At 61.7% G+C, this 25,531-nt stretch overlaps 1 protein-coding gene across 1 annotated transcript in view; it reads right to left on the bottom strand.

Annotated features, from left to right (window-relative positions):
- Positions 1-2,356: 2,356 nt before the first annotated feature.
- The window catches only part of VARS1 (valyl-tRNA synthetase 1), a gene marked incomplete at its 5' end in the record, with an annotated part of 60,772 nt that continues 37,597 nt past the window's right edge, over positions 2,357-25,531 (bottom strand). The window contains 8 exon segments of the mRNA XM_080360815.1: positions 2,357-2,430; positions 7,617-7,830; positions 10,803-10,914; positions 14,176-14,276; positions 14,279-14,363; positions 18,831-18,987; positions 19,770-19,899; positions 25,307-25,385. Coding sequence (XP_080216941.1) covers positions 2,379-2,430; positions 7,617-7,830; positions 10,803-10,914; positions 14,176-14,276; positions 14,279-14,363; positions 18,831-18,987; positions 19,770-19,899; positions 25,307-25,385 — 930 coding nt within the window. The 3' untranslated portion in view covers positions 2,357-2,378.

Raw genomic sequence — 25,531 nt, 5'->3', positions numbered from 1 at the left:
TGACTCAGGAGGGACCCAGGCGTCCGGGCCCCATAGATTTGACTCAGGAGGGACCCAGGCGTCCGGGCCCCATAGATTTGACTCAGGAGGGACCCAGGCGTCCAGGCCCCCATAGATTTGACTCAGGAGGGACCCAGGCGTCTGGGCCCCATAGATTTGATTGTACTGAGGAGGGACCCAGGCGTCCGGGCCCCATCGATTTGACTGAAGAGGGACCCAGGCATCCAGGCCCCATAGATTTGAATGAGGAGGGACCCAGGCGTCCGGGCCCCATAGATTTGAATGAGAAGGGACCCAGGCGTCCGGGCCCCATAGATTTGAATGTGGAGGGACTCAGGCGTTCGGGCCCCATAAATTTGAATGAGAAGGGACCCAGGCGTTCGGGCCCCATAGATTCGATTGCACTGAGGAGGGACCCAGGCGTCCGGGCCCCATAGATTTGACCAAGGAGGGACCCAGGCGTCCGGGCCCCATAGATCGCACTGAAGAGGGACCTCTAAGTGCCCCATAGAGACCCATAAGTGATGCATAGAAACCCATAAGTGACCCATAGAGACTCATAAGTGACCCACTGAGACCCATAAGTGACACATAGAGACCCATAAGTGACCTATAGAGACCCACAAGTGACCCATAGATCCCCATAAGTGCCTCTTACTGACCCTCAAGCGTCCCCTTGTGACCCACAAGTTCCCCATAGGTGCCCCATAGAGACCCATAAGTGGCCCTTAGAGACCCATAAGTGCCCCATAGCGTCTCGTCAGTGCCCCATAGTGCCCCACAACTGACTCATGGAGCCCTATAAGTGACTCAGAGAGCCTCATATGTGACCCATAGAGACCCAAAAGTGCCCCATAGTGCCCCATTAGTGCCCCATAGAGCCCCATAAGTGACCCATAGCGCCCCATATGTGATGCATAGAGCCCCATAAGTGCCCCATAGAGCCCCATAAGTGGCCTAGAGTGACCCACAACTTATTCGTGGAGCCCCATAAGTGACACAGAGAGACCCATAAGTGCCCCATAGGTTCTCGCGAGTGCCCCATAGAGCCTCATAAGTCACCTGTAGTGCCCCATAAGTGACACATAGAGCCCCATAAGTCACCTATAGTGCCCCATAAGTGACACATGGAGCCCATAAGTAACTCTTATAGACCCATAAGTGCCCCACAAGTGCCTGTTAGTGCCCCCCAAGTGCCCCATAGCGACTCATGAGTTCCCCATTAGTGCCCCATAAGTGCCCCATAGAGCCCCATAAGTGACCCACACAGACTCAGTCCCTCCCGAACTCCTGGGTCCCTCGCCCCATAGCGCCCATAAGTGACCCATAGAGACCCATAACTGAGAAGGGACCCAGGCGTCCGGGCCCCATAGATCTGACTCAGGAGGGACCCAGGCGTCCGGGCCCCATAGATTGGAAAGAGAAGGGACCCAGGCGTCCGGGCATAGGGGTCATGGCCGGGATTGGCTATGGGGTGAGGAGGGGCAGGGGGGACCCAGGCGTCCGAGGGACCCAGGCGTCCGGGCATGAGGAACGTGGGGGGGTGGGATGGGGCCGAGGGGGCGAGTGGCCAATGGGGGCGAGGGGCAGGGGCAAGGGGCCAATGGGGGGCGAGGGACGGGGTCAAGCGTCCAATGGGGGGTGAGGGGCGGGGTCGAGGGGCGAGAGGCCAATAGGGGGCGAGGGGCGGGGCCACAGGGAACCGCGTGGGGGGTGACTGGGGAGAAAAGGGGGCGGGGTCAGTGGGGGCGGGACCAACTGGGAACCGGCAGGCGGGGCTGTGGGGAGGGCGTGGCCAATGGGGTCTGGGGGGCGGGGTTTGGGGGTGGAGCCGGTGGGAGCACGTGGGGGCTCAGCCAATGGGAGGGCGGGTATGTCAGCAATGAGGGGGCTTGGGGCGTGGCCAGGGCTGGCCCCGCCCCCTCTGAAGCCCCGCCCCTCCAGGTGAGCAAATGGCCCTTTACCTGGTGAGGCCACGCCCCCCCCTCCCGAACTCCTGGGTCCTTTTACGGGAGGGATGAGCGGGTTGAGTTGGGGGTCCCGGACGCCTGGGTCCCTCCCGGACGCCTGGGTCCCCCTCCCCTCCCCCTCCCCCGCACGCCGCCCCTCCCCCACCCCCAAGACAATTAAACCAATTTGGGTTGTTTTGTAGCTGGTTCTTAATTAATTGGGGGGGGGGGGGGGCGAGTAGGGGAGGGGAGGGGGGAGGGGTTTGGAGGGGGGAGGGGCCAATGGGGGTGGGGGAGGGGGGTTGGGGGGGTGGGGGGGGGTGGGGGGGGTTGGGGGGGGGTTGGGGGGGGTTGGGGGGGGGTTGGGGGGGGGAGGGGTGGGGGGGGGGGGGAGGGGCGGAGGGGGGGGGGGTCACATCATCTTCCTCATCAACTCTTCAGCTTCCAGAACCTTCTCCAGTTCGGCCTCGAGCTGCGCCAGCTGGGGGGGGGAGGGGCAAGGGGGAGGGGTCAATAGGGACCCCCCAATACCCCATAGGGCTCCACATAACCCCCCCAGAACCCCCCCCCCCCCCCCAATACCCGAACTCCTGGGTCCTCCCCCAATACCCCATAGACCCCCCTTTGGGACCCCTCTTGGGCTCCCCCCCATCCCCCCCCAGCCCCATAGACTCCCCCATTGAGACCCCCCAAATCCTCCCCAGGACCCCCCCCCCAGCCCCATAGACCCCCCCCATAGGATCCCCCCCAGCCCCATAGACCCCCCCCATTGAGACTCCCCAAATCCCCCCCAGGATCCCCCTTGGGCTCCCCCCCAACTCCCCCCCAGCCCCATAGACCCCCCCCCAGCCCCATAGGACCCCCTTTGGGACCCCCTCCCAATACCCGAACTCCTGGGTCCCCTCCAATACCCCATAGAACCCCCTTTGGGATCCCCAAATCCCCCATAGGACCCCCCCAAATCCCCCATAGATCCCCCCCAGGACCCTCCCCAACCCCATAGACCCCCCCAGCCCCATAGACCCCCCTTTGGGACCCCCCAAATTCCCCCCAGGACCCCCCTTGGGCTCCCCCCAGGACCCCCCCAGCCCCACAGACCCCCCCCATTGGGACCCCCCCAAATCCCCCCTCAGCCCCATAGACCCCCCTTGTGCTCCCCCCAGGACCCCCCCCAGCCCCATAGACCCCCTTTGGGACCCCTGAGATCCCCCATAGGACCCCCCACGACCCCCAACCAGCCCCATAGATCCCACCCTGGGCCACCCCAACTCCTCCCCAGGACCCCCCCCAGCCCCATAGACGCCCCCATTGAGACCCCCCAAATCCCCCCCAGGACCCCCCCCCAGCCCCATAGACCCCCTCATAGGACCCCCCCCAGCCCCATAGACCCCCCCATAGGACCCTCCCAGCCCCATAGACCCCCCCATAGGACCCCTCAGGACCCCCCCCAGCCCCATAGGACCCCCTTTGGGACCCCCAAATCCCCCATAGGACCCCCCCAAATCCCCCATAGATCCCCCCCAGGACCCCCTTTGGGACCCCCTCCCAATACCCGAACTCCTGGGTCCCTCACCCAATATCCCATAGAACTCCCTTTGGGACCCCCCAAATTCCCCATAGGACCCCCCCAATACCCCATAGACCCCTCTTAGGGACCCCCCTTGGGCTCCCCCCCATCCCCCCCCCAGCCCCATAGATCCCACCCATGACCCCCCCCCAGCCCCATAGGACCCCCTTTGGGACCCCCCTCCCAATACCCGAACTCCTGGGTCCACCCCCAATACCCCATAGAACCCCCTTTGGGACCCCCAAATCCCCCATAGGACCCCCCCAATACCCCATAGACCCCCCCATTGAGACCCCCCAAATCCCCCCCAGGACCCCCCCCCCAGCCCCATAGACCCCCCCATAGGACCCCCCAGGACCCCCCCCAGCCCCATAGACCCCCTCATAGATCCCCCCCTGGGCCCCCCCCCATTCCCCCTCCAGCCCCATAGACCCCCCCATAGGACCCCCCCCAGCCCCATAGACCCCCCCATTGAGACCCCCCAAATCCCCCCAGGACCCCCATAGACCCCCCCATAGGACCCCCCCAGCCCCATAGACCCCCTCCTTGGCCAATACCCGAACTCCTGGGTCCCTCCCCGAACTCCTGGGTCCCCCCCCAATACCCCATACAACCCCCCTTAGGACCACCCAAACCCCCCATAGAACCCCCTTTGGGACCCCCAAATCCCCCATAGGACCCCCCATGACCCCGCTCAGCCCCATAGGACCCCCTTTGGGACCCCCTCCCAACACCCGAACTCCTGGGTCCCCTCCAATACCCCATAGAACCCCCTTTGGGACCCCCAAATCCTCCATAGGACGCCCCCAATACCCCATAGACCCCTCTTTAGGACCCCCCCTTGGACTCCCCCCATCCCCCCCCCAGCCCCATAGACCCCCCCATAGGACCCCCCTTGGGCTCCCCCCAGCCCCATAGGACCCCCTTTGAGACCCCCTCCCAATACCCGAACTCCTGGGTCCCCCTCTCCAATACCCCATACAACCCCCTTTGGGACCCCCAAATCCCCCATAAGACCCCCCCAATACCCCATAGACCCCCCCATTGAGACCCCCCAAATCCCCCCAGGACCCCCCCCCAGCCCCATAGACCCCCCCCATAGGACCCCCCCAGGACCCCCCCCAGCCCCATAGACCCCCCCATAGATCCCCCCCTGGGGCCCCCCCCCATTCCCCCCCAGCCCCATAGACCCCCCCATAGGACCCCCCCCAGCCCCATAGACCCCCCCATTGAGACCCCCCAAATCCCCCCAGGACCCCCATAGACCCCCCCATAGGACCCCCCCAGCCCCATAGACCCCCTCATAGGACCCCCCAGGACCCCCCCCAGCCCCATAGGACCCCCTTTGGGACCCCCTCCCAATACTCGAACTCCTGGGTCCCCTCCAATACCCCACAGAACCCCCAATACCCCATAGACCCCCCTTTGGGACCCCCAAATCCCCCATAGGACCCCCCCAAATCCCCCCCAGGACCCCCATAGATCCCCCCCATGACCCCCCCCAGCCCCATAGGACCCCCTTTGAGACCCCCTCCCAATACCCGAACTCCTGGGTCCACCCCCAATACCCCATAGAACCCCCTTTGGGACCCCCAAATCCCCCATAGGACCCCCCCAGGACCCCCATAGATCCCCCCCAGGACCCCCCCCAGCCCCATAGGACCCCCTTTGGGACCCCCTCCCAATACCCGAATTCCTGGGTCCACCCCCAATACCCATAGAACCCCCTTTGGGACCCCCATAGACCCCCCCATGGGACCCCCATAGATCCCCCCCCATCCCCCACCCTGGCGCGCTCGTGGTCCCGCACGGCGGGGGGGGCTCTGCCCGCGCTCTCCGGCCCCGCCCAGCGCTCGCGCAGCCGCCGCAGCGCGCGCTGCAGCTCCTCGCGCTGCCCGCCCAGCCGCCGCAGCTCCGCGGGGGGGTCCACCACGCCCTGCCACGTGACCGCGTGACGTCAGCACGGCGGGGGGAGGGGGGGGAGTGGGAGGGAAAGGGGGAGGGACCCAGGAGTGCCCCAAGGGACCCAGGAGTTCGGGGGACATGGGATATGGGGGGACCCAGGAGTGCCCCAAGGGACCCAGGAGTTCAGGGGACATGGGATATGGGGGACCCAGGAGTGCCCCAAGGGACCCAGGAGTTCGGGGAGGGACCCAGGACTTCGGGGAGGGACCCAGGAGTGCCCCAAGGGACCCAGGAGTTCAGGGGGGACCCAGGAGTTCAGGAGGGACCCAGGAGTGCCCCAAGGGACCCAGGAGTTCGGGGAGGGACCCAGGAGTGCCCCAAGGGACCCAGGAGTTCAGGAGGGACCCAGGAGTTCGGGGAAGGACCCAGGAGTTCGGGAGGGGACCCAGGAGTGCCCCAAGGGACCCAGGAGTTCAGGAGGGACCCAGGAGTTCTGGAGGGACCCAGGAGTTCAGGAAGGGACCCAGGAGTTCGGGAAGGGACCCAGGAGTTCGGGAGGGGACCCAGGAGTGCCCCAAGGGACCCAGGAGTTCAGGGGGAACTTGGGGGAGTGGGGGTTTTAGGGGACCCAGGAATTTGGGGAGGGACCCAGGAGTTCGGGAAGGGACCCAGGAGTTCAGGAAGGGACCCAGGAGTTCGGGAAGGGACCCAGGAGTTCTGGGGGACCCAGGAGTCCAGGAGGGACCCAGGAGTGCCCCAAGGGACCCAGGAGTTCTGGGGGACCCAGGAGTTCGGGAGGGACCCAGGAGTTCTGGGGGACCCAGGAGTCCAGGAGGGACCCAGGAGTGCCCCAAGGGACCCAAGAGTTCGGGAGGGACCCAGGAGTTCTGGAGGGACCCAGGAGTTCAGGGAGGGACCCAGGAGTTCGGGGGACATGGGATATGGGGGAACCCAGGAGTGTCCCAAGGGACCCAGGAGTTCGGGGGGGACCCAGGAGTGCCCCAAGGGACCCAGGAGTTCGGGGAGGGACCCAGGAGTGCCCCAAGGGACCCAGGAGTTGAGGGGGAACCCAGGAGTTCAGGGGGGACCCAGGAGTGCACCAAGGGACCCAGGAGTTCTGGGGGACCCAGGAGTTCGGGAGGGACCCAGGAGTTCGGGAGGGACCCAGGAGTTCTGGGGGACCCAGGAGTCCAGGAGGGACCCAGGAGTGCCCCAAGGGACCCAGGAGTTCGGGGGGAACTTGGCGGGGTGGGGGTTTTAGGGGACCCAGGAATTTGGGGAGGGACCCAGGAGTTCAGGGGGGACCCAGGAGTTCGAGAGGGACCCAGGAGTTCGGGGAGGGACCCAGGAGTTCGGGGAGGGACCCAGGAGTGCCCCAAGGGACCCAGGAATTGGGGAGGGACCCAGGAGTGCCCCAAGGGACCCAGGAATTGGGGGGGGACCCAGGAGTTCAGGGGGGACCCAGGAGTTCAGGGGGGACCCAGGAGTGCCCCAAGGGACCCCAGGAGTTCTGGGGGACCCAGGAGGTCCAGGAGGGACCCAGGAGTGCCCCAAGGGACCCAGGAGTGCCCCAAGGGACCCAGGAGTTCGGGGGACATGGGATATGGGGGGACCCAGGAGTGCCCCAAGGGACCCCAGGAGTTCGGGGAGGGACCCTGGAGTGCCCCAAGGGACCCAGGAGTTCAGAGGGGACCCAGGATTTCAGAGGGGACCCAGGAGTTCGGGAGGGGACCCAGGAGTTCTGGGGGACCCAGGAGTCCACAAGGGGACCCAGGAGGGCCCCAAGGGACCCAGGAGTCCGGGAGGGACCCAGGAGTTCTGGAGAGACCCAGGAGTTCGGGGGGGACCCAGGAGTGCCCCAAGGGACCCAGGAATTGGGGAGGGACACAGGAGTGCCCCAAGGGACCCAGGAGTTCGGGAGGGACCCAGGAGTGCCCCAAGGGACTCAGGAGTTCAGGGGGGACCCAGGAGTGCGCCAAGGGACCCAGGAGTTCTGGGGGACCCAGGAGTTCGGGAAGGGACCCAGGAGTTCAGGAGGGACCCAGGAGTGCCCCAAGGGACCCAGGAGTTCTGGGAGACCTAGGAGTTCAGGAGGGGACCCAGGAGTTATGTGGGGGACCCAGGAGTTCTGGAGGGACCCAGGAGTCCGGGAGGGACCCAGGAGTGCCCCAAGGGACCCCGGCGTCCGGGCGCACCTTGAGCAGCAGGTGGACGCTGCATCGGTCGTTGGCGACGGCGACGGCGCAGCCGGGGGGGGGTGTTGGGGGGAGGGGCTTTGGGGGTCACTTTCGGCCCCTCCCCCATCCAAACCCAACACCGTCACCTCCCCCACCCCCCCCAGCGCCAGGATCGGGCCCCTCCCCCGCCACGCCCGCTCCGCCCACTCGGGGGAGGGGATCTGCAGGAAACCTGGGGGGGGGAGGGGAAAAATGGGGGGTCACGGGGGGTCATGGGGGGGTCATGGGGGGTCACCTGTGACCCCTGTGACCCCTGTGACCCCCAATGACCCCAATGACCCCCCTGTACATGGAGGTCTCAGTTCCGCCCCCCCCCGTTGGGCCTACAGGCCCTCATAGGCCCAGAATCCCCAATTTTCCCCAATAACCTCAATTTTTGCCCCAAAACCCCCCAATTTCACCCCAAAACCCCCCAATTCTCCCCCCACAGACCCCCCCCAAACCCCCAGACCCACATAACCCCCCTGTACATGGGGGTATCAGTTCATCCCCCCCCGTTGGGCCTACAGGCCTCGTAGGCCCAGAAGCCCCAATTTTCCCCAAAAACCTCAATTTTTGCCCACAAAACCGCCCAATTTTCACCCCAAAATCCCCCCAACTATCTTCCCAGAGACCCCCCCAGCCCCCCCAAACCCCCAGACCCCAATGACCCCCCCAGACCCCCATTAACCCCCCTGTACATGGGGGTCCCTGTTTGGTCCCCCGTGTTGGGCCTAAAGGCCCTATAGGCCCCAGTTCCCCATTTCCCACCCAAACCCCCCAAATTTTGGCCCCAAAAACCCCCCAATTTTACCCCAAAATCCCCCCAATTCTCCCCCCACTGACCCCCCCAAACCCCCAGACCCCAATGACCCCCCCAGACCCCCATTAACCCCCCTGTACATGGGGGTCTCAGTTCATCTCCCCCTGTTGGGCCTACAGGCCACACAGGCCCAGAACCCTCAATTTCCCCCCAAAACCCCCAATTTTTGCCCCAAAACCCCCAATTTCACCCCCAATTCCCCCCAAATTCCCCCCAAAAACCCCCAGTGACCCCTCACACCCCAATGACCCCCCTGTCCCCCCATTAACCCCCCCTGTACATGGGGGTCTCAGTTCACCCCCCCCCCGTTGGGCCTACAGGCCGCACAGGCCCAGAACCCCCCAATTTCCTCCCAAAACTCCCAATGTTTTGCCCCAAAATCCCTCAGTTTTCCCCCAAAATCCCCCAGTGACCCCCCCAGACCCCAATGACCCCCCCAGTCCCCCATTAACCCCCCTGTACATGGGGGTCTCAGTTCATCCCCCCCCGCTGGGCCTACAGGCCGCACAGGCCCAGAACCCCCAATTTCATCCAAAAACCCCCAATTTTTTGCCCCCAAACCACCCAATTTCACCCCAAAAATCCCCCAGTGACGCCCCCACACCCCAATGACCCCCCCAGACCCCCATTAACCCCCCTGTACATGGGGGTCTCAGTTCCGCCCCCTCCGTTGGGCCTACAGGCCGCACAGGCCCAGAACCCTCAATTTCCCCCCAAAACCCCCAGTTTTTGCCCCAAAACCCCCAATTTTACCCAAAATCCCCCCAATTCTCCCCCCACTGACCCCCCCAAACCCCCAGACCCCAATGACCCCCCCCAGACCCCCATTAACCCCCCTGTACATGGGGGTCTCAGTTCCGCCCCCCCTCATTGGGCCTACAGGCCGCACAGGCCCAGAACCCCCAATTCTCCCCAAAACCCCCAATTTTTGCCCCAAAACCCCCCCAATTTCACCCCCAAATCCCCCAACTCTCCCCCCACAGACCCCCCCAGACCCACATAACCCCCCTGTACATGGGGGTCTCAGTTCATCCCCCCGCATTGGGCCTACAGGCCGCACAGGCCCAGAACCCCAATTTTCGCCAAAATCCCCAATTTTTGCCCCAAAACCCCCAATTTCACCCCAAATTCACCCCAATTCTCCCCCCACAGACCCCACCAAACCCCCAGACCCCAATGAGCCCCAGACCCCCATTAACCCCCCTGTACATGGGGGTCTCAGTTCCACCCCCCGCCTTGGGCCTACAGGCCGCACAGGCCCAGAACCCCCAATTTCCTTCCAAAACCCCCAATTTTTGCCCCAAAACCCCCCAATTTCACCCTAAATTCACCCCAATTCTCCCCCCACAGACCCCCCCAAACCCCCAGACCCCAATGACCCCCCAGACCCCCATTAACCCCCCTGTACATGGGGGGGTCTCAGTTCCGCCCCCCGCATTGGGCCTACAGGCCGCATAGGCCCCACTTCCCCAATTTCCCCCCAAACCCCCAATTTTTGCCCCAAAACCCCCCAATTTCACCCCAAAATCCCCCCAATTTCACCCCAATTCTCCCCCACAGACCCCCCCAAACCCCCAGACTCACATAACCCCCCTGTACATGGGGGTCTCAGTTCATCCCCCCGCATTGGGCCTACAGGCCGCACAGGCCCAGAACCCCAATTTTCGCCAAAATCCCCCCAATTTTTGCCCCAAAACCCCCAATTTCACCCCAAATTCACCCCAATTCTCCCCCCACAGACCCCCCCAAACCCCCAGACCCCAATGACCCCCCAGACCCCCATTAACCCCCCTGTACATGGGGGTCTCAGTCACCCCCCGCCTTGGGCCTACAGGCCGCACAGGCCCAGAACCCCCAATTTCCTTCCAAAACCCCCAATTTTTGCCCCAAAAACCCCCCAATTTCACCCCCAAATCCCCCCAACTCTCCCTCCACAGACCCCCCCAAACCCCCAGACCCACATAACCCCCCTGTACATGGGGGTCTCATTTCATCCCCCCCGCATTGGCCTACAGGCCGCACAGGCCCAGAACCCCAATTTTCGCCAAAATCCCCAATTTTTGCCCCAAAACCCCCAATTTCACCCCAAATTCACCCCAATTCTCCCCCCACAGACCCCCCCAAACCCCCAGACCCCAATGACCCCCCAGACCCCCATTAACCCCCCTGTACATGGGGGTCTCAGTTCCACCCCCCGCCTTGGGCCTACAGGCCGCACAGGCCCAGAACCCCCAATTTCCTTCCAAAACTCCCAATTTTTTGCCCCAAAACCCCTCAGTTTTCCCCCAAAACCCCTCAGTGACCCCCCCAGGCCCCCCCCCGCGCCCCCCACCCCCCCGTACACGGGGGTCGCTGGCGCGTCAGCCCGTGCTGCGCCCGCAGCGCCCGCAGCGCCCGCACGATGCTCAGGCAGAACTCCATGGTGCCCTCGGCCTCCATGTCCCGCTCGGGAAACTGGGGGGACGGGGGGGGGGGTCACCCCAAAAGTGACCCCGAAACGGGGGCCAGAGACACCCCAGAGACCCATAGACACCCCATAGACACCATAGACCCCATAGACACCCCATAGACACTCCTAGACCCCATAGACACCATAGACGCCCATAGACCATATAGATATCCCATGGACACCCCCAGACCCCCCATAGACACCCCATAGACACATAGACCCCCCAGACCCCATTGACACCCATAGACCCCCATAGAGACCCCATAGACACCATAGACCCCCCAGACCCCATTGACCCCATTAGACACCCCATTAGACCCCCCCAAGACCCATAGACACCCCAGACCCTACAGACACCCCATAGACACCCCAGAGACCCCATAGACACCATAGACCCCTCCAGACCCATAGACACCCCATAGAGACCCCATAGACACCATGGACCCCATAGACACACCCAGACCCCATAGACACCCCATAGACCATATAGATACCCCATAGACACCCCACAGACCCCCCATAGACACCCATAGACACATAGACCCCCAGACCCCATATACCCCATAGACCCTCATAGAGACCCCATAGACACCCCAAGACCCCATAGACACCACAGACCCATAGACACCCCCAGACCCCCCACAGACCACCCCAAGACCCCATAGACCCCATAGACACCCCAGACCCTACAGACACCCCATATACCCCCTCAGACCCCATGGACACCCCAGAGACCCATAGACCCCTCCAGACCCCATAGACCCCATAGACACCCCAGAGACCCCATAGACCACCCCATAGACACCATAGACCCCTCCAGACCCCATAGACACCCCATAGAGACCCATAGACACCATGGACCCCATAGACACACCCACACCCCATAGACACCCCATAGACCATATAGATATCCCATAGACACCCCCAGACCCCCCATAGACACCCATAGACACCATAGACCCCCCAGACCCCATATACCCCATAGACCCCCCATAGAGACCCCATAGACACCCCAAGACCCCATAGACACCACAGACCCATAGACACCCCCAGACCCCCCCACAGACCACCCAAGACCCCATAGACCCCATAGACACCCCAGACCCTACAGACACCCCATATACCCCCTCAGACCCATGGACACCACAGAGACACCATAGACCCCTCCAGACCCCATAGACCCATAGACACCCCAGAGACCCCATAGACACCCCATAGACACCATAGACACCCCATAGACACCACAGACCCCCATAGACACCCCATAGACCACATAGAAACCCCTAGACCCCATAGACACCCCCACACCCCATAGACCCCCATAGACACCATAGATACCCCCAGACACCCATAGACACCCATAGACACCATAGACCCCCACGGACACCCCATAGACCCCATAGACACCCCCAGACCCCATAGACCCCCATAGACACCATAGATACCCCCAGACACCCCATAGACACCCATAGACCCCATAGAGCCCCATAGACCCCCATAGACCCCAAAGACCCCCCAGTAGACCCATAGACACCCCATAGACACCATGGACCCCATAAACACCCCATAGACACCCCATAGACATCCAGACCCCATAGACCCCCCCAGACCCATAGAGCCCCATAGACCCCCAGGCCCATAGACCCCACAGCCCCCCTGGCCCCATAGACCCCGTAGACCCCATAACCCCCCAAGACTCCATAGCCCCCACAGCTCCCCCGGCCCCATAGCCCCCATAGCCACCCCAGACCCCATAGACCCCCATAACCCCTCAAGACCCCATAGATCTCCAAGCCCCATAGCCCCCACAGCCTCCTGGCCCCATAGCCCCCATAGACCCCCATAGCCCCCACAGACCCCATAGCCCCCCCCAGCCCCATAGCCCCCATAGACCCCATAGCCCCCTGGCCCCATAGCCTCCCATAGACCCCCCCCCAGACACCATAGACCCCCCAAGACCCCAAACCCTCCTCGATCCCCCCACAGCACCCCCAAGACCCATAGACCCCATAACCCCCCCCAAGACCCCATAGACCCCCCCCACACCATAGCCCCCCCAAGACCCCATAGACTCCCATAGACCCCCCAGGCCCCATAGCCCCCATAGACCCCCATAACCCCCCCAAGACCCCATAGCCCCCACAGCTCCCCAGGCCCCATTGACTCCATAGCCCCCCCAAGACCCATAGCCCCCATAGCCCCCACAGCCCCCCTGGCCCCATAGCCCCCATAGACCCCACAGCCCCCATAACCCCCCATAGACCCCCAGGCCCCCATAGATCCCACAGCCCCCCCTGGCCCCATAGCCCCCCCAGACCCCATAGACCCCCATAACCCCCCAAGACCCCCATAGATCCCCAAACCCCATAGCCCCCACAGCCTCCTGGCCCCATAGCCCCCATAGATCCCATAGACCCCCATAGCCCCCCCAAGACCCCATAGAGCCCCAGGCCCCATAGCCCCCCCCAAGACCCCATAGCCCCCACAGACCCCATAACCCTCTGGCCCCATAGCCCCCCATAACCCTCACATCCCCCCAGCCCCCATAGCCCCCATAGACCCCCATAGACCCCACAGCTCCCCCTGGCCCCATAGACCCCACATCCCCCCAGCCCCCATAGCCCCCATAGACCCCATAGCCCCCATAAGCCCCCACAGCCCCCCCCGGCCCCATAGCCCCCATAACCCCCCAACACCCCATAACCCCCACATCCCCCCAGCCCCCATAGACCCCCATAGCCCCCATAACCCCCATAGTCCCCCCCAGCCCCATAGCCCCCATAAACCCCCATAGCCTCCATAGTCCCCCCAGCCCCATAGCCCCCATAGACCCCATAGCCCCCACAGCCCCCATAGACCCCATAACCCCCATAGTCCCCCCAGCCCCATAGTCCCCCCAACACCCCATAGCCCCCATAGTCCCCCCAGCCCCATAGCCCCCCATAGACCCCATAGCCCCCACAGCCCCCATAGACCCCCATAGCCCCCATAACCCCCATAGTCCCCCCCAGCCCCATAGCCCCCCCCAACACCCCATAGCCCCCATAGTCCCCCCAGCCCCATAGCCCCATAGACCCCATAGCCCCCACAGCCCCCATAGACCCCCAAGCCCCATAGCCCCCACAGCCCCCCCCGCCACCATATCCCCCATAACCCCCCAGCCCCATAGCCCCCCATAACCCCCCCCAAGACCCCATAGCCCCCCAGGCCCCATAGCCCCCCCAAGACCCCATAGCCCCCCATAGCCCCCCCAGCCCCCCCCGTACGTGCGTCTCCTCGGGGAAGGGGCTGACGCAGATGCTGGGGGGCGGGGGGGCGCGGGGGGGGGCCGGGGGGGGCAGCCGCTGCCACAGCTCCTCGGTGACGAAGGCATGAAGGGGGCCAGCAGGCGCAGCCCCGCGGACAGACACACGTACAGCGCGTCCCGCACGGACGCCGCGTCGCCATCGTCGCAGGGGGGGGGCGTTGGGGACGTTGGGGGGCGTTGGGGGGGGCGTTGGGGTCACCCCCTGTGTCCCCCGACTCGGCCCGCAGCGGGACAGAATGGGCTTCGCGCATTCCTGGGGACAGACGGACAGTGGGAACGGGGACAGACGGCCACAAGTGACACCCAGAGACCCCAATAACCCCAATGACCCCCAAATAACCCCAGTGACCCCAAATAACCCCAGTGACCTCCAATAACCCCAGTGACCCCAATAACCCCCAGTGACCCCCCAAATAACCCCAGTGACCCCCAAATAACCCCAGTGACCCCCAATAACCCCAGTGACCCCCAAATAACCCCAGTGACCTCCAATAACCCCAGTGACCCCAATAACCCCAGTGACCCCAATAACCCCCAGTGACCCCCAATAACCCCAGTGACCCCCAAATAACCCCCAGTGACCCCAAATAACCCCCAGGGTCCCAAACCCCCCAGTGACCCCCAATAACCCCCAGGGTCCCAAACCCCCCCCAGTGACCCCAAATAACCCCCAGGGTCCCAAACCCCCCAGTGACCCCAAATAACCCCCAGGGTCCCAAACCCCCAGTGACCCCAAATAACCCCCAGGGTCCCAAACCCCCCCCAGTGACCCCAAATAACCCCCAGGGTCCCAACCCCCCCCCCCAGTGACCCCAAATAACCCCCAGGGTCCCAAACCCCCCCCAGTGACCCCCAATAACCCCCAGGGTCCCAAACCCCCAGTGACCCCCAATAACCCCCAGGGTCCCAAACCCCCCCCAGTGTACCCCCAAATAACCCCCAGGGTCCCAAACCCCCCCAGTGACCCCAAATAACCCCCAGGGTCCCAAACCCCCCCCAGTGACCCCAAATAACCCCCAGGGTCCCAAACCCCCCCCAGTGACCCCAAATAACCCCCAGGGTCCCAAACCCCCCCAGTGACCCCAAATAACCCCCAGGGTCCCAAACCCCCCCCCAGTGACCCCAAATAACCCCCAGGGTCCCAAACCCCCCCCAGTGACCCCCAATAACCCCCAGGGTCCCAAACCCCCCCAGTGACCCCCAATAACCCCCAGGGTCCCAAACCCCCCCCCAGTGACCCCAAATAACCCCCCAGGGTCCCAAACCCCCAGTGACCCCAAATAACCCCCAGGTCCCAAACCCCCCCAGTGACCCCAAATAACCCCCAGGGTCCCAAACCCCCCCCAGTGACCCCAAATAACCCCCAGGGTCCCAAACCCCCCCCAGTGACCCCAAATAACCCCCAGGGTCCTAAAACCCCCCCAGTGACCCCAAATAACCCCCAGGGTCCCAAACCCCCCAGTGACCCCAAATAACCCCCAGGGTCCCAAACCCCCAGTGACCCCAAATAACCCCCAGGGTCCCAAACCCCCCCCAGTGACCCCAAATAACCCCCAGGGTCCCAACCCCCCCCCCAGTGACCCCAAATAACCCCCAGGGTCCCAAACCCCCCCCAGTGACCCCCAATAACCCCCAGGGTCCCAAACCCCCCAGTGACCCCCAATAACCCCCAGGGTCCCAAACCCCCCCAGTGACCCCAAATAACCCCCAGGGTCCCAAACCCCCAGTGACCCCAAATAACCCCCAGGGTCCCAAACCCCCCCAGTGACCCCCAAATAACCCCCAGGGTCCCAAACCCCCCCCCAGTGACCCCAAATAACCCCCAGGGTCCCAAACCCCCAGTGACCCCAAATAACCCCCAGGGTCCCAAACCCCCCCAGTGACCCCAAATAACCCCCAGGGTCCCAAACCCCCCCCAGTGACCCCCAAATAACCCCCAGGGTCCCAAACCCCCCCCAGTGACCCCAAATAACCCCCAGGGTCCTAAAACCCCCCCAGTGACCCCAAATAACCCCCAGGGTCCCAAACCCCCAGTGACCCCAAATAACCCCCAGGGTCCCAAACCCCCCCAGTGACCCCAAATAACCCCCAGGGTCCCAAACCCCCCCAGTGACCCCCAATAACCCCCATTCCCCCCATTGACCCCCATGTCCCCACTGACCCCCATGTCCCCTTTAACCCCATGTCCCCTATTGACCCCCATGTCCCCACTGACCCTCTATGGCCCCACTGACCCCCATTCCCCCCATTGACCCCCAAGTCCCCATCACCCCTTTTACCCCCCATGTCCCCCCATGCCCCCCAATGTGCCCATTCGCTCCATTGACCCCCATGTCCCCATTGACCCATTGACCCCCATGTCCCCATTGACCCCCATGTCCCCATTGACCCATTGACCCCCATGTCCCCATTGACCCCCATGTCCCCATTTCCCCCATGTCACCATTGACACCCATGTTCCGATTTCCCCCATTGCCCCCATGTCCCCATTGACCCCAATATCCCCATTGACCCCCATCCCCACTGACCCCCATGTCCCCCCTGACCCCCATGTCCCCATTGACCCCAATATCCCCATTGACCCCCATCCCCACTGACCCCCATGTCCCCCTGACCCCCATGTCCCCATTGACCCCAATATCCCCATTGGACCCCCATCCCCACTGACCCCCATGTCCCCATTCCCCCCATTGACCCCATGTCCCCATTGCCCCCCATGTCCCCATTCCCCCCACTGACCCCCATTCCCCCACTGACCCCCATGTCCCCATTGACCCCTATGTCCCCCTGACCCCCCATGTCCCCACTCCCCCCATTGACCCCCATGTCCCCATTGACCCCCATGTCCCCATCGCCCCCTTTACCCCCATGTCCCCATTGTCCCCATTGACCCCATGTCCCCATTGACCCCCATCCCCCCTTTACCCCCATGTCCCCACTGACCCCCATGTCCCCATCTCCCCCTTTACCCCCATGTCTCCCCATGTCCCCATATCCCCCCATTGACCCCCCATCCCCACATTGACCCCCATGTCCCCATTCCCCCCATTGACCCCCATGTCCCCATTTCTCCCATTGACCCCATGTCCTCATTGACCCCCATCCCCCCATTGCCCCTCATGTCCCCATTGACCCCCATCCCCCCATGTCCCCATCTCCCCCTTTACCCCCATGTCTCCCCATGTCCCCATATCCCCCCATTGACCCCCATGTCCTCATTGCCCCCCATGTCCCCATCGTCCCCCTTTACCCCCATGTCCCCATTTCTCCCATTGACCCCCATGTCCTCATTGACCCCTATGTCCCCCTTTACCCCCATCCCCCCGTTGACCCCCCACGTCCCCATGTCCCCATTGACCCCCATGTCCCCATTGACCCCCATGTCCCCATTGACCACCATGTCCCCACTGCCCCCTTTACCTCCAAGTCCCCATTTCCCCCGTCCCTCCCATTGACCCCCATCCCCCCACTGATCCCCATGTCCCCATTGACCCCCATGTCCCCATTCCCCCCATTGCCCCCCGATGTCCCCTATATCCCCATTCCCCCCCATTGACCCCCATCCCCACATTGACCCCCATGTCCCCCATTCCCCCCCATTGACCCCCCATCCACCCATTGCCCCCCATTGACCCCCCATGTCCCCATTGACCCCCATGTCCCCATTCCCCCCACTGATCCCCATCCCCCCCTTTACCCCCATGTCCCCATTGACCCCTCATGTCCTCATTCCCCCACATTGACCCCCATGTCCCCATCACCCCCATTGACCCCATGTCCCCATTGACCCCCATGTCCCCACTCCCCCCATTGACCCCCATGTCCCCACTGACCCCCATGTCCCCATTCCCCCCATTGACCCCTATCCCCCCATCACCCCCTTTACCCCCATGTCCCCAATCACCCCCATGTCCCCCCATGTCCCCATTCCCCCCACTGACCCCCATGTCCCCATTGCTCCCTTTACCTCCAAGTCCCCATTTCCCCGTCCCTCCCATTGACTCCCATTGACCCCCATCCCCCCCCGACCCCCATGTCCCCATTGTCCCCATCCCCCCCCTGAACCCCATGTCCCCATTCCCCCCCATTGCCCCCTATGTGCCCATTGACCCCCATGTCCCCATTCCCCCATTGACCCCCATGTCCCCATCGCCCCCTTTACCCCCATGTCCCCATTGACCCCCCATGTCCCCACTGACCCCCATGTCCCCATTCCCCCCATTGACCCCTATCCCCCCATCACCCCCTTTACCCCCATGTCCCCAATCACCCCCATGTCCCCCCCATGTCCCCATTCCCCCCACTGACCCCCATGTCCCCCATTGCTCCCTTTACCTCCAAGTCTCCATTTCCCCCGTCCCTCCCATTGACCCCCATCCCCCCCCGACCCCCATGTCCCCATTGTCCCCATCCCCCCCTGAACCCCATGTCCCCATTCCCCCCATTGCCCCCTATGTGCCCATTGACCCCCATGTCCCCATTCCCCCATTGACCCCCATGTCCCCATCGCCCCCTTTACCCCCATGTCCCCATTGACCCCCCATGTCCCCACTGACCCCCATGTCCCCATTGCCCCCCCTTGCCCCCCATGTCCCCCCCCCCGCCCCCCCTCACCAGGTACACGTCGCACAGCTCGTACACCCACAGCGCATGCGCCGCCGTGGTCGCCGCCGGGAAGTCGAACTCGCGCAGCGCGGCCCCCACGGCCCCGACCGCGCGCGCCAGGCGGCTGCGCACCCAGCGCTCCGCCAGCCCCGCGCAGGCCCCGCCCCTGCGGCAGCCAATCAGCGCCCGGCACCGCCCCCCGCGCCGCGCCGCCTCGGCCAATGAGCGCCGAGAGCCCGCGCGCGGGGGGCGGGGACAGGGAAACAGCCCGCCCTCGCGCCTCGCACCCAGAGCCCGCCAGCCACGCCCCCCCCGGGGGAGGGGGTGGGGGGGGTCAAAGCGGGGTCAGCCAATGGGAAGGGAGCAGTGCTCGGCCACGCCCCCAAGGGCGGGAGGAGGGAAAGACTCCGCCCCCCCCGTGGGTGTGAATGCAGCGCCCCTGGGGGCGGAGTCAGGGCGGGATCAGCCAATGAGAGGGAAGAGCCACCCCCCGGGGTTGGAGGGGGAAAGGAGGCGGGGTCAGGGGGAGACTCCGCCCCCTTCCTAGCTGTGATTTAGCGATTGGGCGGCCCCGCCCCCTGGGGGGCGGGGTCAGTCACCACACCATCACAACACCATACAGACCCACCCCTGGGGGCGGGGTCAGGGCTAAGGGATGGGTGGGGCTATAAGGTTGGGGGTCCCAGCCCCATAAATGGGTCCCAGCCCCCCAGGTTGCTTCCCAGCCCCCCAAGTATGGGTCCCATACCCGGGTGCCTGGGCAAGGGGGTCTGTACTGGGGTCTCAGCCCCATAATTGGGTCCCAGCCCCATATCCAGGTTCCCAGCCCCATAACTGGGTCCCAGCCCCATATCCAAATTCTCAGTCCCCCTAGTTTGCTTCCGAGCCCCATAACTGGGTCCAAGCCCCCCAGGTTGCTTCCCAGCCCCATAAGTGTGGGTCCCGTACCTGGGTGTCGGGGGGGGGTCGGGTACTGGGGTCCCCAGCGCCCCCAGGATGAACTTGGCCCCGTTCCAGACCTTGTTGCAGAAGTGACGGTACCCGAGGACACGACCCACGTCCAGGTTGATGTCCCGGCCTGGGGTCAAGGGGCAGGTCAAGGGCAGGGGGTTGGACCATGGGGGTTATTGGGGTCACTGGGGGTTTGGGACCCTGGGGGTTTATTGGGGGTCACTGGGGGTTTGGGACCCTGGGGGTTATTTGGGGTCACTGGGGGGGGGTTTGGGACCCTGGGGGTTATTTCGGGTCACTGGGGGGTTTGGGACCCTGAGGGTTATTTGGGGTCACTGGGGGGGGGTTTGGGACCCTGGGGGTTATTTGGGGTCACTGGGGGGGGTTTGGGACCCTGGGGGTTATTTGGGGGTCACTGGGGGGGGGTTTGGGACCCTGGGGGTTATTTGGGGTCACTGGGGGGGTTTGGGACCCTGGGGGTTATTGGGGTCACTGGGGGTTTGGGACCCTGGGGGTTATTGGGGGTCACTGGGGGGGTTTGGGACCCTGGGGGTTATTTCGGGTCACTGGGGGGTTTGGGACCCTGAGGGTTATTTGGGGTCACTGGGGGGGGGTTTGGGACCCTGGGGGTTATTTGGGGTCACTGGGGGGGGTTTGGGACCCTGGGGGTTATTTGGGGTCACTGGGGGGGGTTTGGGACCCTGGGGGTTATTTGGGGGTCACTGGGGGGGTTGGGACCCTGGGGGTTATTTGGGGTCACTGGGGGGGGGGTTTGGGACCCTGGGGGTTATTTGGGGTCACTGGGGGGGGTTGGGACCATGGGGGTTATTGGGGGTCACTGGGGGGTTTGGGACCTGGGGGTTATTTGGGGTCACTGGGGGTTTGGGACCCTGGGGGTTATTTGGGGTCACTGGGGGGGGGTTTGGGGACCCTGGGGGTTATTTGGGGTCACTGGGGGGGGTTTGGGACCCTGGGGGTTATTTGGGGTCACTGGGGGGTTTAGGACCCTGGGGGTTATTGGGGGTCACTGGGGGGGGGTTTGGGACCCTGGGGGTTATTTGGGGTCACTGGGGGGGTTTGGGACCCTGGGGGTTCTTTGGGGTCACTGGGGGGTTTGGGACCCTGGGGTTATTTGGGGTCACCGGGATATGGGGACATGGGGGTCTATGGGGTCTTGGGTGAGTTATGGGGGTCAATGGGGGGTCAATGGGGGATCTATGGGTGGGGTCTATGGGGGGATCTATGAGGTCTATGGGGGTCTATGGGGGATCAATGAGGTTCAGTGGGGCTCAATGTGATTCAATGGGGCTCTATGGGGCTCAATGGGGGGTTTGGGGGCGCTCAGGGGGGTTTTGGGGTCCCCACCTCTTTAAAGGGGACCCTCCCCATCAGTGGGGGTTCCATGGGGCTCAATGGGTGTTTTGGGGGTGGTTTAGGGTGGTTTTGGGGTATTTGGGGTGACTTTAGGGTGTTTTGGGGGTATTTTTGGGGTGTTCTGGGGCGATTTTGGGGTGTTCTGGGACGATTTTGGGGTGATTTGGGGACGATTTTGGGGTGAATTTGGGGTGTTTTGGGGTGTTTTTGGGGTGTTCTGGGGGTATTTTGAGGTGTTTTGTGGGTATTTTTGGGCGGTTTCGGGGTGATTTTGGGGTGTTTTGAGGTGTTTCGGGGTGATTTTGGGTGTTCTGGGGGTATTTTGGGGTGTTTGGTGGGTATTTTTGGGCGTTTCGGGGTGATTTTGGGGTGATTTTGGGGTGTTTCTGGTGATTTTGGGGTGTTTTGGGGTGTTCTGGGGGTATTTTGAGGTGTTTCGTGGGTATTTTGGGGTGTTTCTGGGTGATTTCGGGGTGATTTTGGGGTGATTTTGGTGTGTTTCGGGGTGATTTTGGGGTGTTTTGGGGTGTTCTGGGGGTATTTTGAGGTGTTTCGTGGGTATTTTTGGGCGTTTTGGGGTGATTTTGGGGTGATTTTGGGGTGATTTTGGGGTGATTTTGGGGTGTTTTGGGGTGATTTTGGGGTGATTTTGGGGTGTTTTGGGGTGTTTTGGGGTGTTTTCGGGGTGATTTTGGGTGTTCTGGGGGTATTTTGGGGTGTTTGGTGGGTATTTTTGGGCGTTTCGGGGTGATTTTGGGGTGATTTTGGGGGTGTTTCTGGGTGATTTTGGGGTGTTTTGGGGTGTTCTGGGGGTATTTTGAGGTGTTTCGTGGGTATTTTGGGGTGTTTCTGGTGATTTCGGGGTGATTTTGGGGTGATTTTGGTGTGTTTCGGGGTGATTTTGGGGTGTTTTGGGGTGTTCTGGGGGTATTTTGAGGCGTTTTGGGGTGATTTTGGGGTGATTTTGGGGTGATTTTGGGGTGATTTTGGGGTGATTTTGGGGTGTTTTGGGGTGTTTTGGGGTGTTTCGGGGTGATTTTGGGTGTTCTGGGGGTATTTTGGGTGTTTTGTGGGTATTTTTGGGCGTTTTGGGGTGATTTTGGGGTGTTTCTGGGTGATTTCGGGGTGATTTTGGGGTGTTCTCGGGTGATTTTGGGGTGTTCTGAGGTGTTCTGGGGGTATTTTGGGGTGTTTGGTGGGTATTTTTGGGCGTTTCTGGGTGATTTTGGGGTGATTTTGGGGTGTTTCTGGGTGATTTTGGGGTGATTTTGGGGTGTTTCAGGGTGATTTTGGGGTGTTTTTGGGTGTTCTGGGGGTATTTTGAGGTGTTTCGTGGGTATTTTGGGGTGTTTCTGGGTGATTTCGGGGTGATTTTGGGGTGTTTCTGGGTGATTTGGGGGTGATTTTGGGGTGTTTTGGGGTGTTTTGGGGTGTTTCGGGGTGATTTTGGGTGTTCTGGAGGTATTTTGGGGTGTTTTGTGGGTATTTTTGGGTGTTTCGGGGTGATTTCGGGGTGATTTTGGTGTGTTTCTGGGTGATTTTGGGGTGTTTTGGGGTGTTCTGGGGGTATTTTGAGGTGTTTTGTGGGTATTTTTGGGCGTTTCGGGGTGATTTTGGGGTGATTTTGGGGTGTTTCTGGGTGATTTTGGGGTGTTTTGGGGTGTTCTGGGGGTATTTTGAGGTGTTTCGTGGGTATTTTTGGGCGTTTCGGGGTGATTTTGGGGTGTTTCTGGGTGATTTCGGGGTGATTTTGGGGTGTTTTGGGGTGTTCTGGGGGTATTTTGAGGTGTTTCGTGGGTATTTTTGGGCGTTTCGGGGTGATTTTGGGGTGATTTTGGGGTGTTTCTGGGTGATTTGGAAGTGATTTGGTGTTTTGGGTGTTTTGGGTGTTTGGGTGTTTCGGGGGTGATTTTGGGTGTTCTGGGGGTATTTTGGGGTGTTTTGTGGGTATTTTTGGGTGTTTCGGGGTGATTCGGGGTGATTTTGGGGTGTTTCGGGGTGATTTTGGGGTGTTTTGAGGTGTTCTGGGGGTATTTTGGGTGTTTTGTGGGTACTTTTGGGCGTTTTGGGGTGATTTCGGGGTGATTTTGGGGTGTTTGAGGTGTTCTGGGGGTATTTTGGGGTGTTTTGTGGGTATTTTTGGGTGTTTCGGGGTGATTTCGGGGTGATTTTGGGGTGTTTTGAGGTGTTCTGGGGGTATTTTGGGGTGTTTGGTGGGTATTTTTGGGCGTTTCGGGGTGATTTTGGTATGATTTTGGTGTGTTTCGGGGTGATTTTGGGGTGTTTTGGGGTGTTCTGGGGGTATTTTGAGGTGTTTCGTGGGTATTTTTGGGCGTTTCGGGGTGATTTTGGGGTGTTTCTGGGTGATTTCGGGGTGATTTTGGGGTGTTTCGGGGTGATTTTGGGGTGTTTTGAGGTGTTCTGGGGTGTTCTGGGGGTATTTTGAGGTGTTTTGTGGGTATTCTTGGGCGTTTCGGGGTGATTTTGGGGTGATTTTGGGGTGTTTCGGGGTGATTTTGGGGTGTTTTGGGGTGTTTTTGGGGTGTTCTGGGGGTATTTTGAGGTGTTTTGTGGGTATTTTTGGGTGTTTTGGGGTGATTTTGGGGTGTTTTGAGGTGTTCTGGGGGTATTTTGCGGTGTTTTGTGGTATTTTTGGCGTTTCGGGGTGATTTCGGGGTGATTTCGGGGTGATTTTGGGGTGTTTTCGGGGTGTTTCGGGGTGATTTTGGGTGTTCTGGGGGTATTTTGAGGTGTTTCGTGGGTATTTTTGGCGTTTCGGGGTGATTTTGGGTGATTTTGGGGTGTTTCTGGGTGATTTGGGGGTGATTTTGGGTGTTTCGGGGTGATTTTGGGTGTTCTGGGGTATTTTGGGGTGTTTTGTGGTATTTTTGGGTGTTTCGCGGTGATTTCGGGGTGATTTTGGTGTGTTTCGGGGTGATTTTGGGGTGTTTTGGGGTGTTCTGGGGGTATTTTGAGGTGTTTTTGGTATTTTTGGGCGTTTTGGGGTGATTTCGGGTGATTTTGGGGTGTTTTGAGGTGTTCTGGGGGTATTTTGGGGTGTTTCGTGGGTATTTTGGGCGTTTCGGGGTGATTTTGGGGTGATTTTGGGGTGTTTTGGGGTGTTTTGGGGTGTTTTGGGGTGTTTCGTGGGTATTTTTGGGCGTTTCGGGGTGATTTTGGGTGTTTCTGGGTGATTTGGGAGTGATTTTGGGGTGTTTTGGGGTGTTTTGGGGTGTTTCGGGGTGATTTTGGGTGTTTCTGGGGGTATTTTGGGTGTTTTGTGGGTATTTTTGGGCGTTTCGGATGATTTTGGGGTGATTTTGGGGTGTTTCTGGTGATTTCGGGGTGATTTCGGGGTGATTTTGGGGTGTTTCAGGGTGATTTTGGGGTGTTTTGGGTGTTCTGGGGGTATTTTGAGGTGTTTCGTGGGTATTTTTGGGCGTTTCGGGGTGATTTTGGGGTGTTTTGGGGTGTTTTGGGGTGTTTTGGGGTGTTTTGGGGTGTTTCGGGGTGATTTTGGGTGTTCTGGGGGTATTTTGGGATGTTTTGTGGGTATTTTTGGGCGTTTCGGGGTGATTTTGGGGTGATTTTGGGGTGTTTCTGGGTGATTTCGGGGTGATTTTGGGGTGTTTCGGGGTGATTTTAGGGTGTTCCGGGGTGTTCTGGGGTATTTTGAGGTGTTTTGTGGGTATTTTTGGGCGTTTTGGGGTGATTTTGGGTGTTTCTGGTGATTTGGGGGTGATTTTGGGGTGTTTTGGGGTGTTTTGGGGTGTTTCGGGGTGATTTTGGGTGTTCTGGGGGTAATTTGGGGTGTTTTGTGGGTATTTTTGGGCGTTTCGGGGTGATTTTGGGGTGATTTTGGGGTGTTTCTGGGTGATTTCGAGGTGATTTTGGGGTGTTTCTGGGTGATTTTGAGGTGTTTTGTGGGTGTTCTGGGGGTATTTTGAGGTGTTTCGTGGGTATTTTTGGGCGTTTCGGGGTGATTTTGGGGTGTTTCTGGGTGATTTGGGGGTGATTTTGGGGTGTTTTGGGGTGTTTGGGGTGTTTCGGGTGATTTTGGGTGTTTTGGGGTGTTCTGGGGGTATTTTGAGGTGGTTTGTTGGTATTTTGGGGCGTTTCGGGTGATTTCGGGTGTTTCGGGGTGATTTTGGGGTGCTGACCCTGTGCGGTGTACGCGCAGAGGGCGAAGCGCAGCGCGTCGGTGCCGCACTCGGGGATCCCCGTGGGAAAGTCCCGCTTCTGGGGGGGGGGAGGGGGGAGGGGTCAGGGGGGTCAGCGACACATTGACCCCTCCCCCACAGCCCCCATGACCCTCTATGGCCCCTCCCCCATTGACCCCTCCCCCACAGCCCCATGACCCCTCCCCCACTGACCCCCGCCCCCAT

This window comes from Nesoenas mayeri (assembly GCF_963082525.1).
Source record: "Nesoenas mayeri genome assembly, chromosome: 29".
Lineage (NCBI taxonomy): Eukaryota > Metazoa > Chordata > Aves > Columbiformes > Columbidae > Nesoenas > Nesoenas mayeri.
This window is presented reverse-complemented; position numbering and strand designations above follow the sequence as displayed.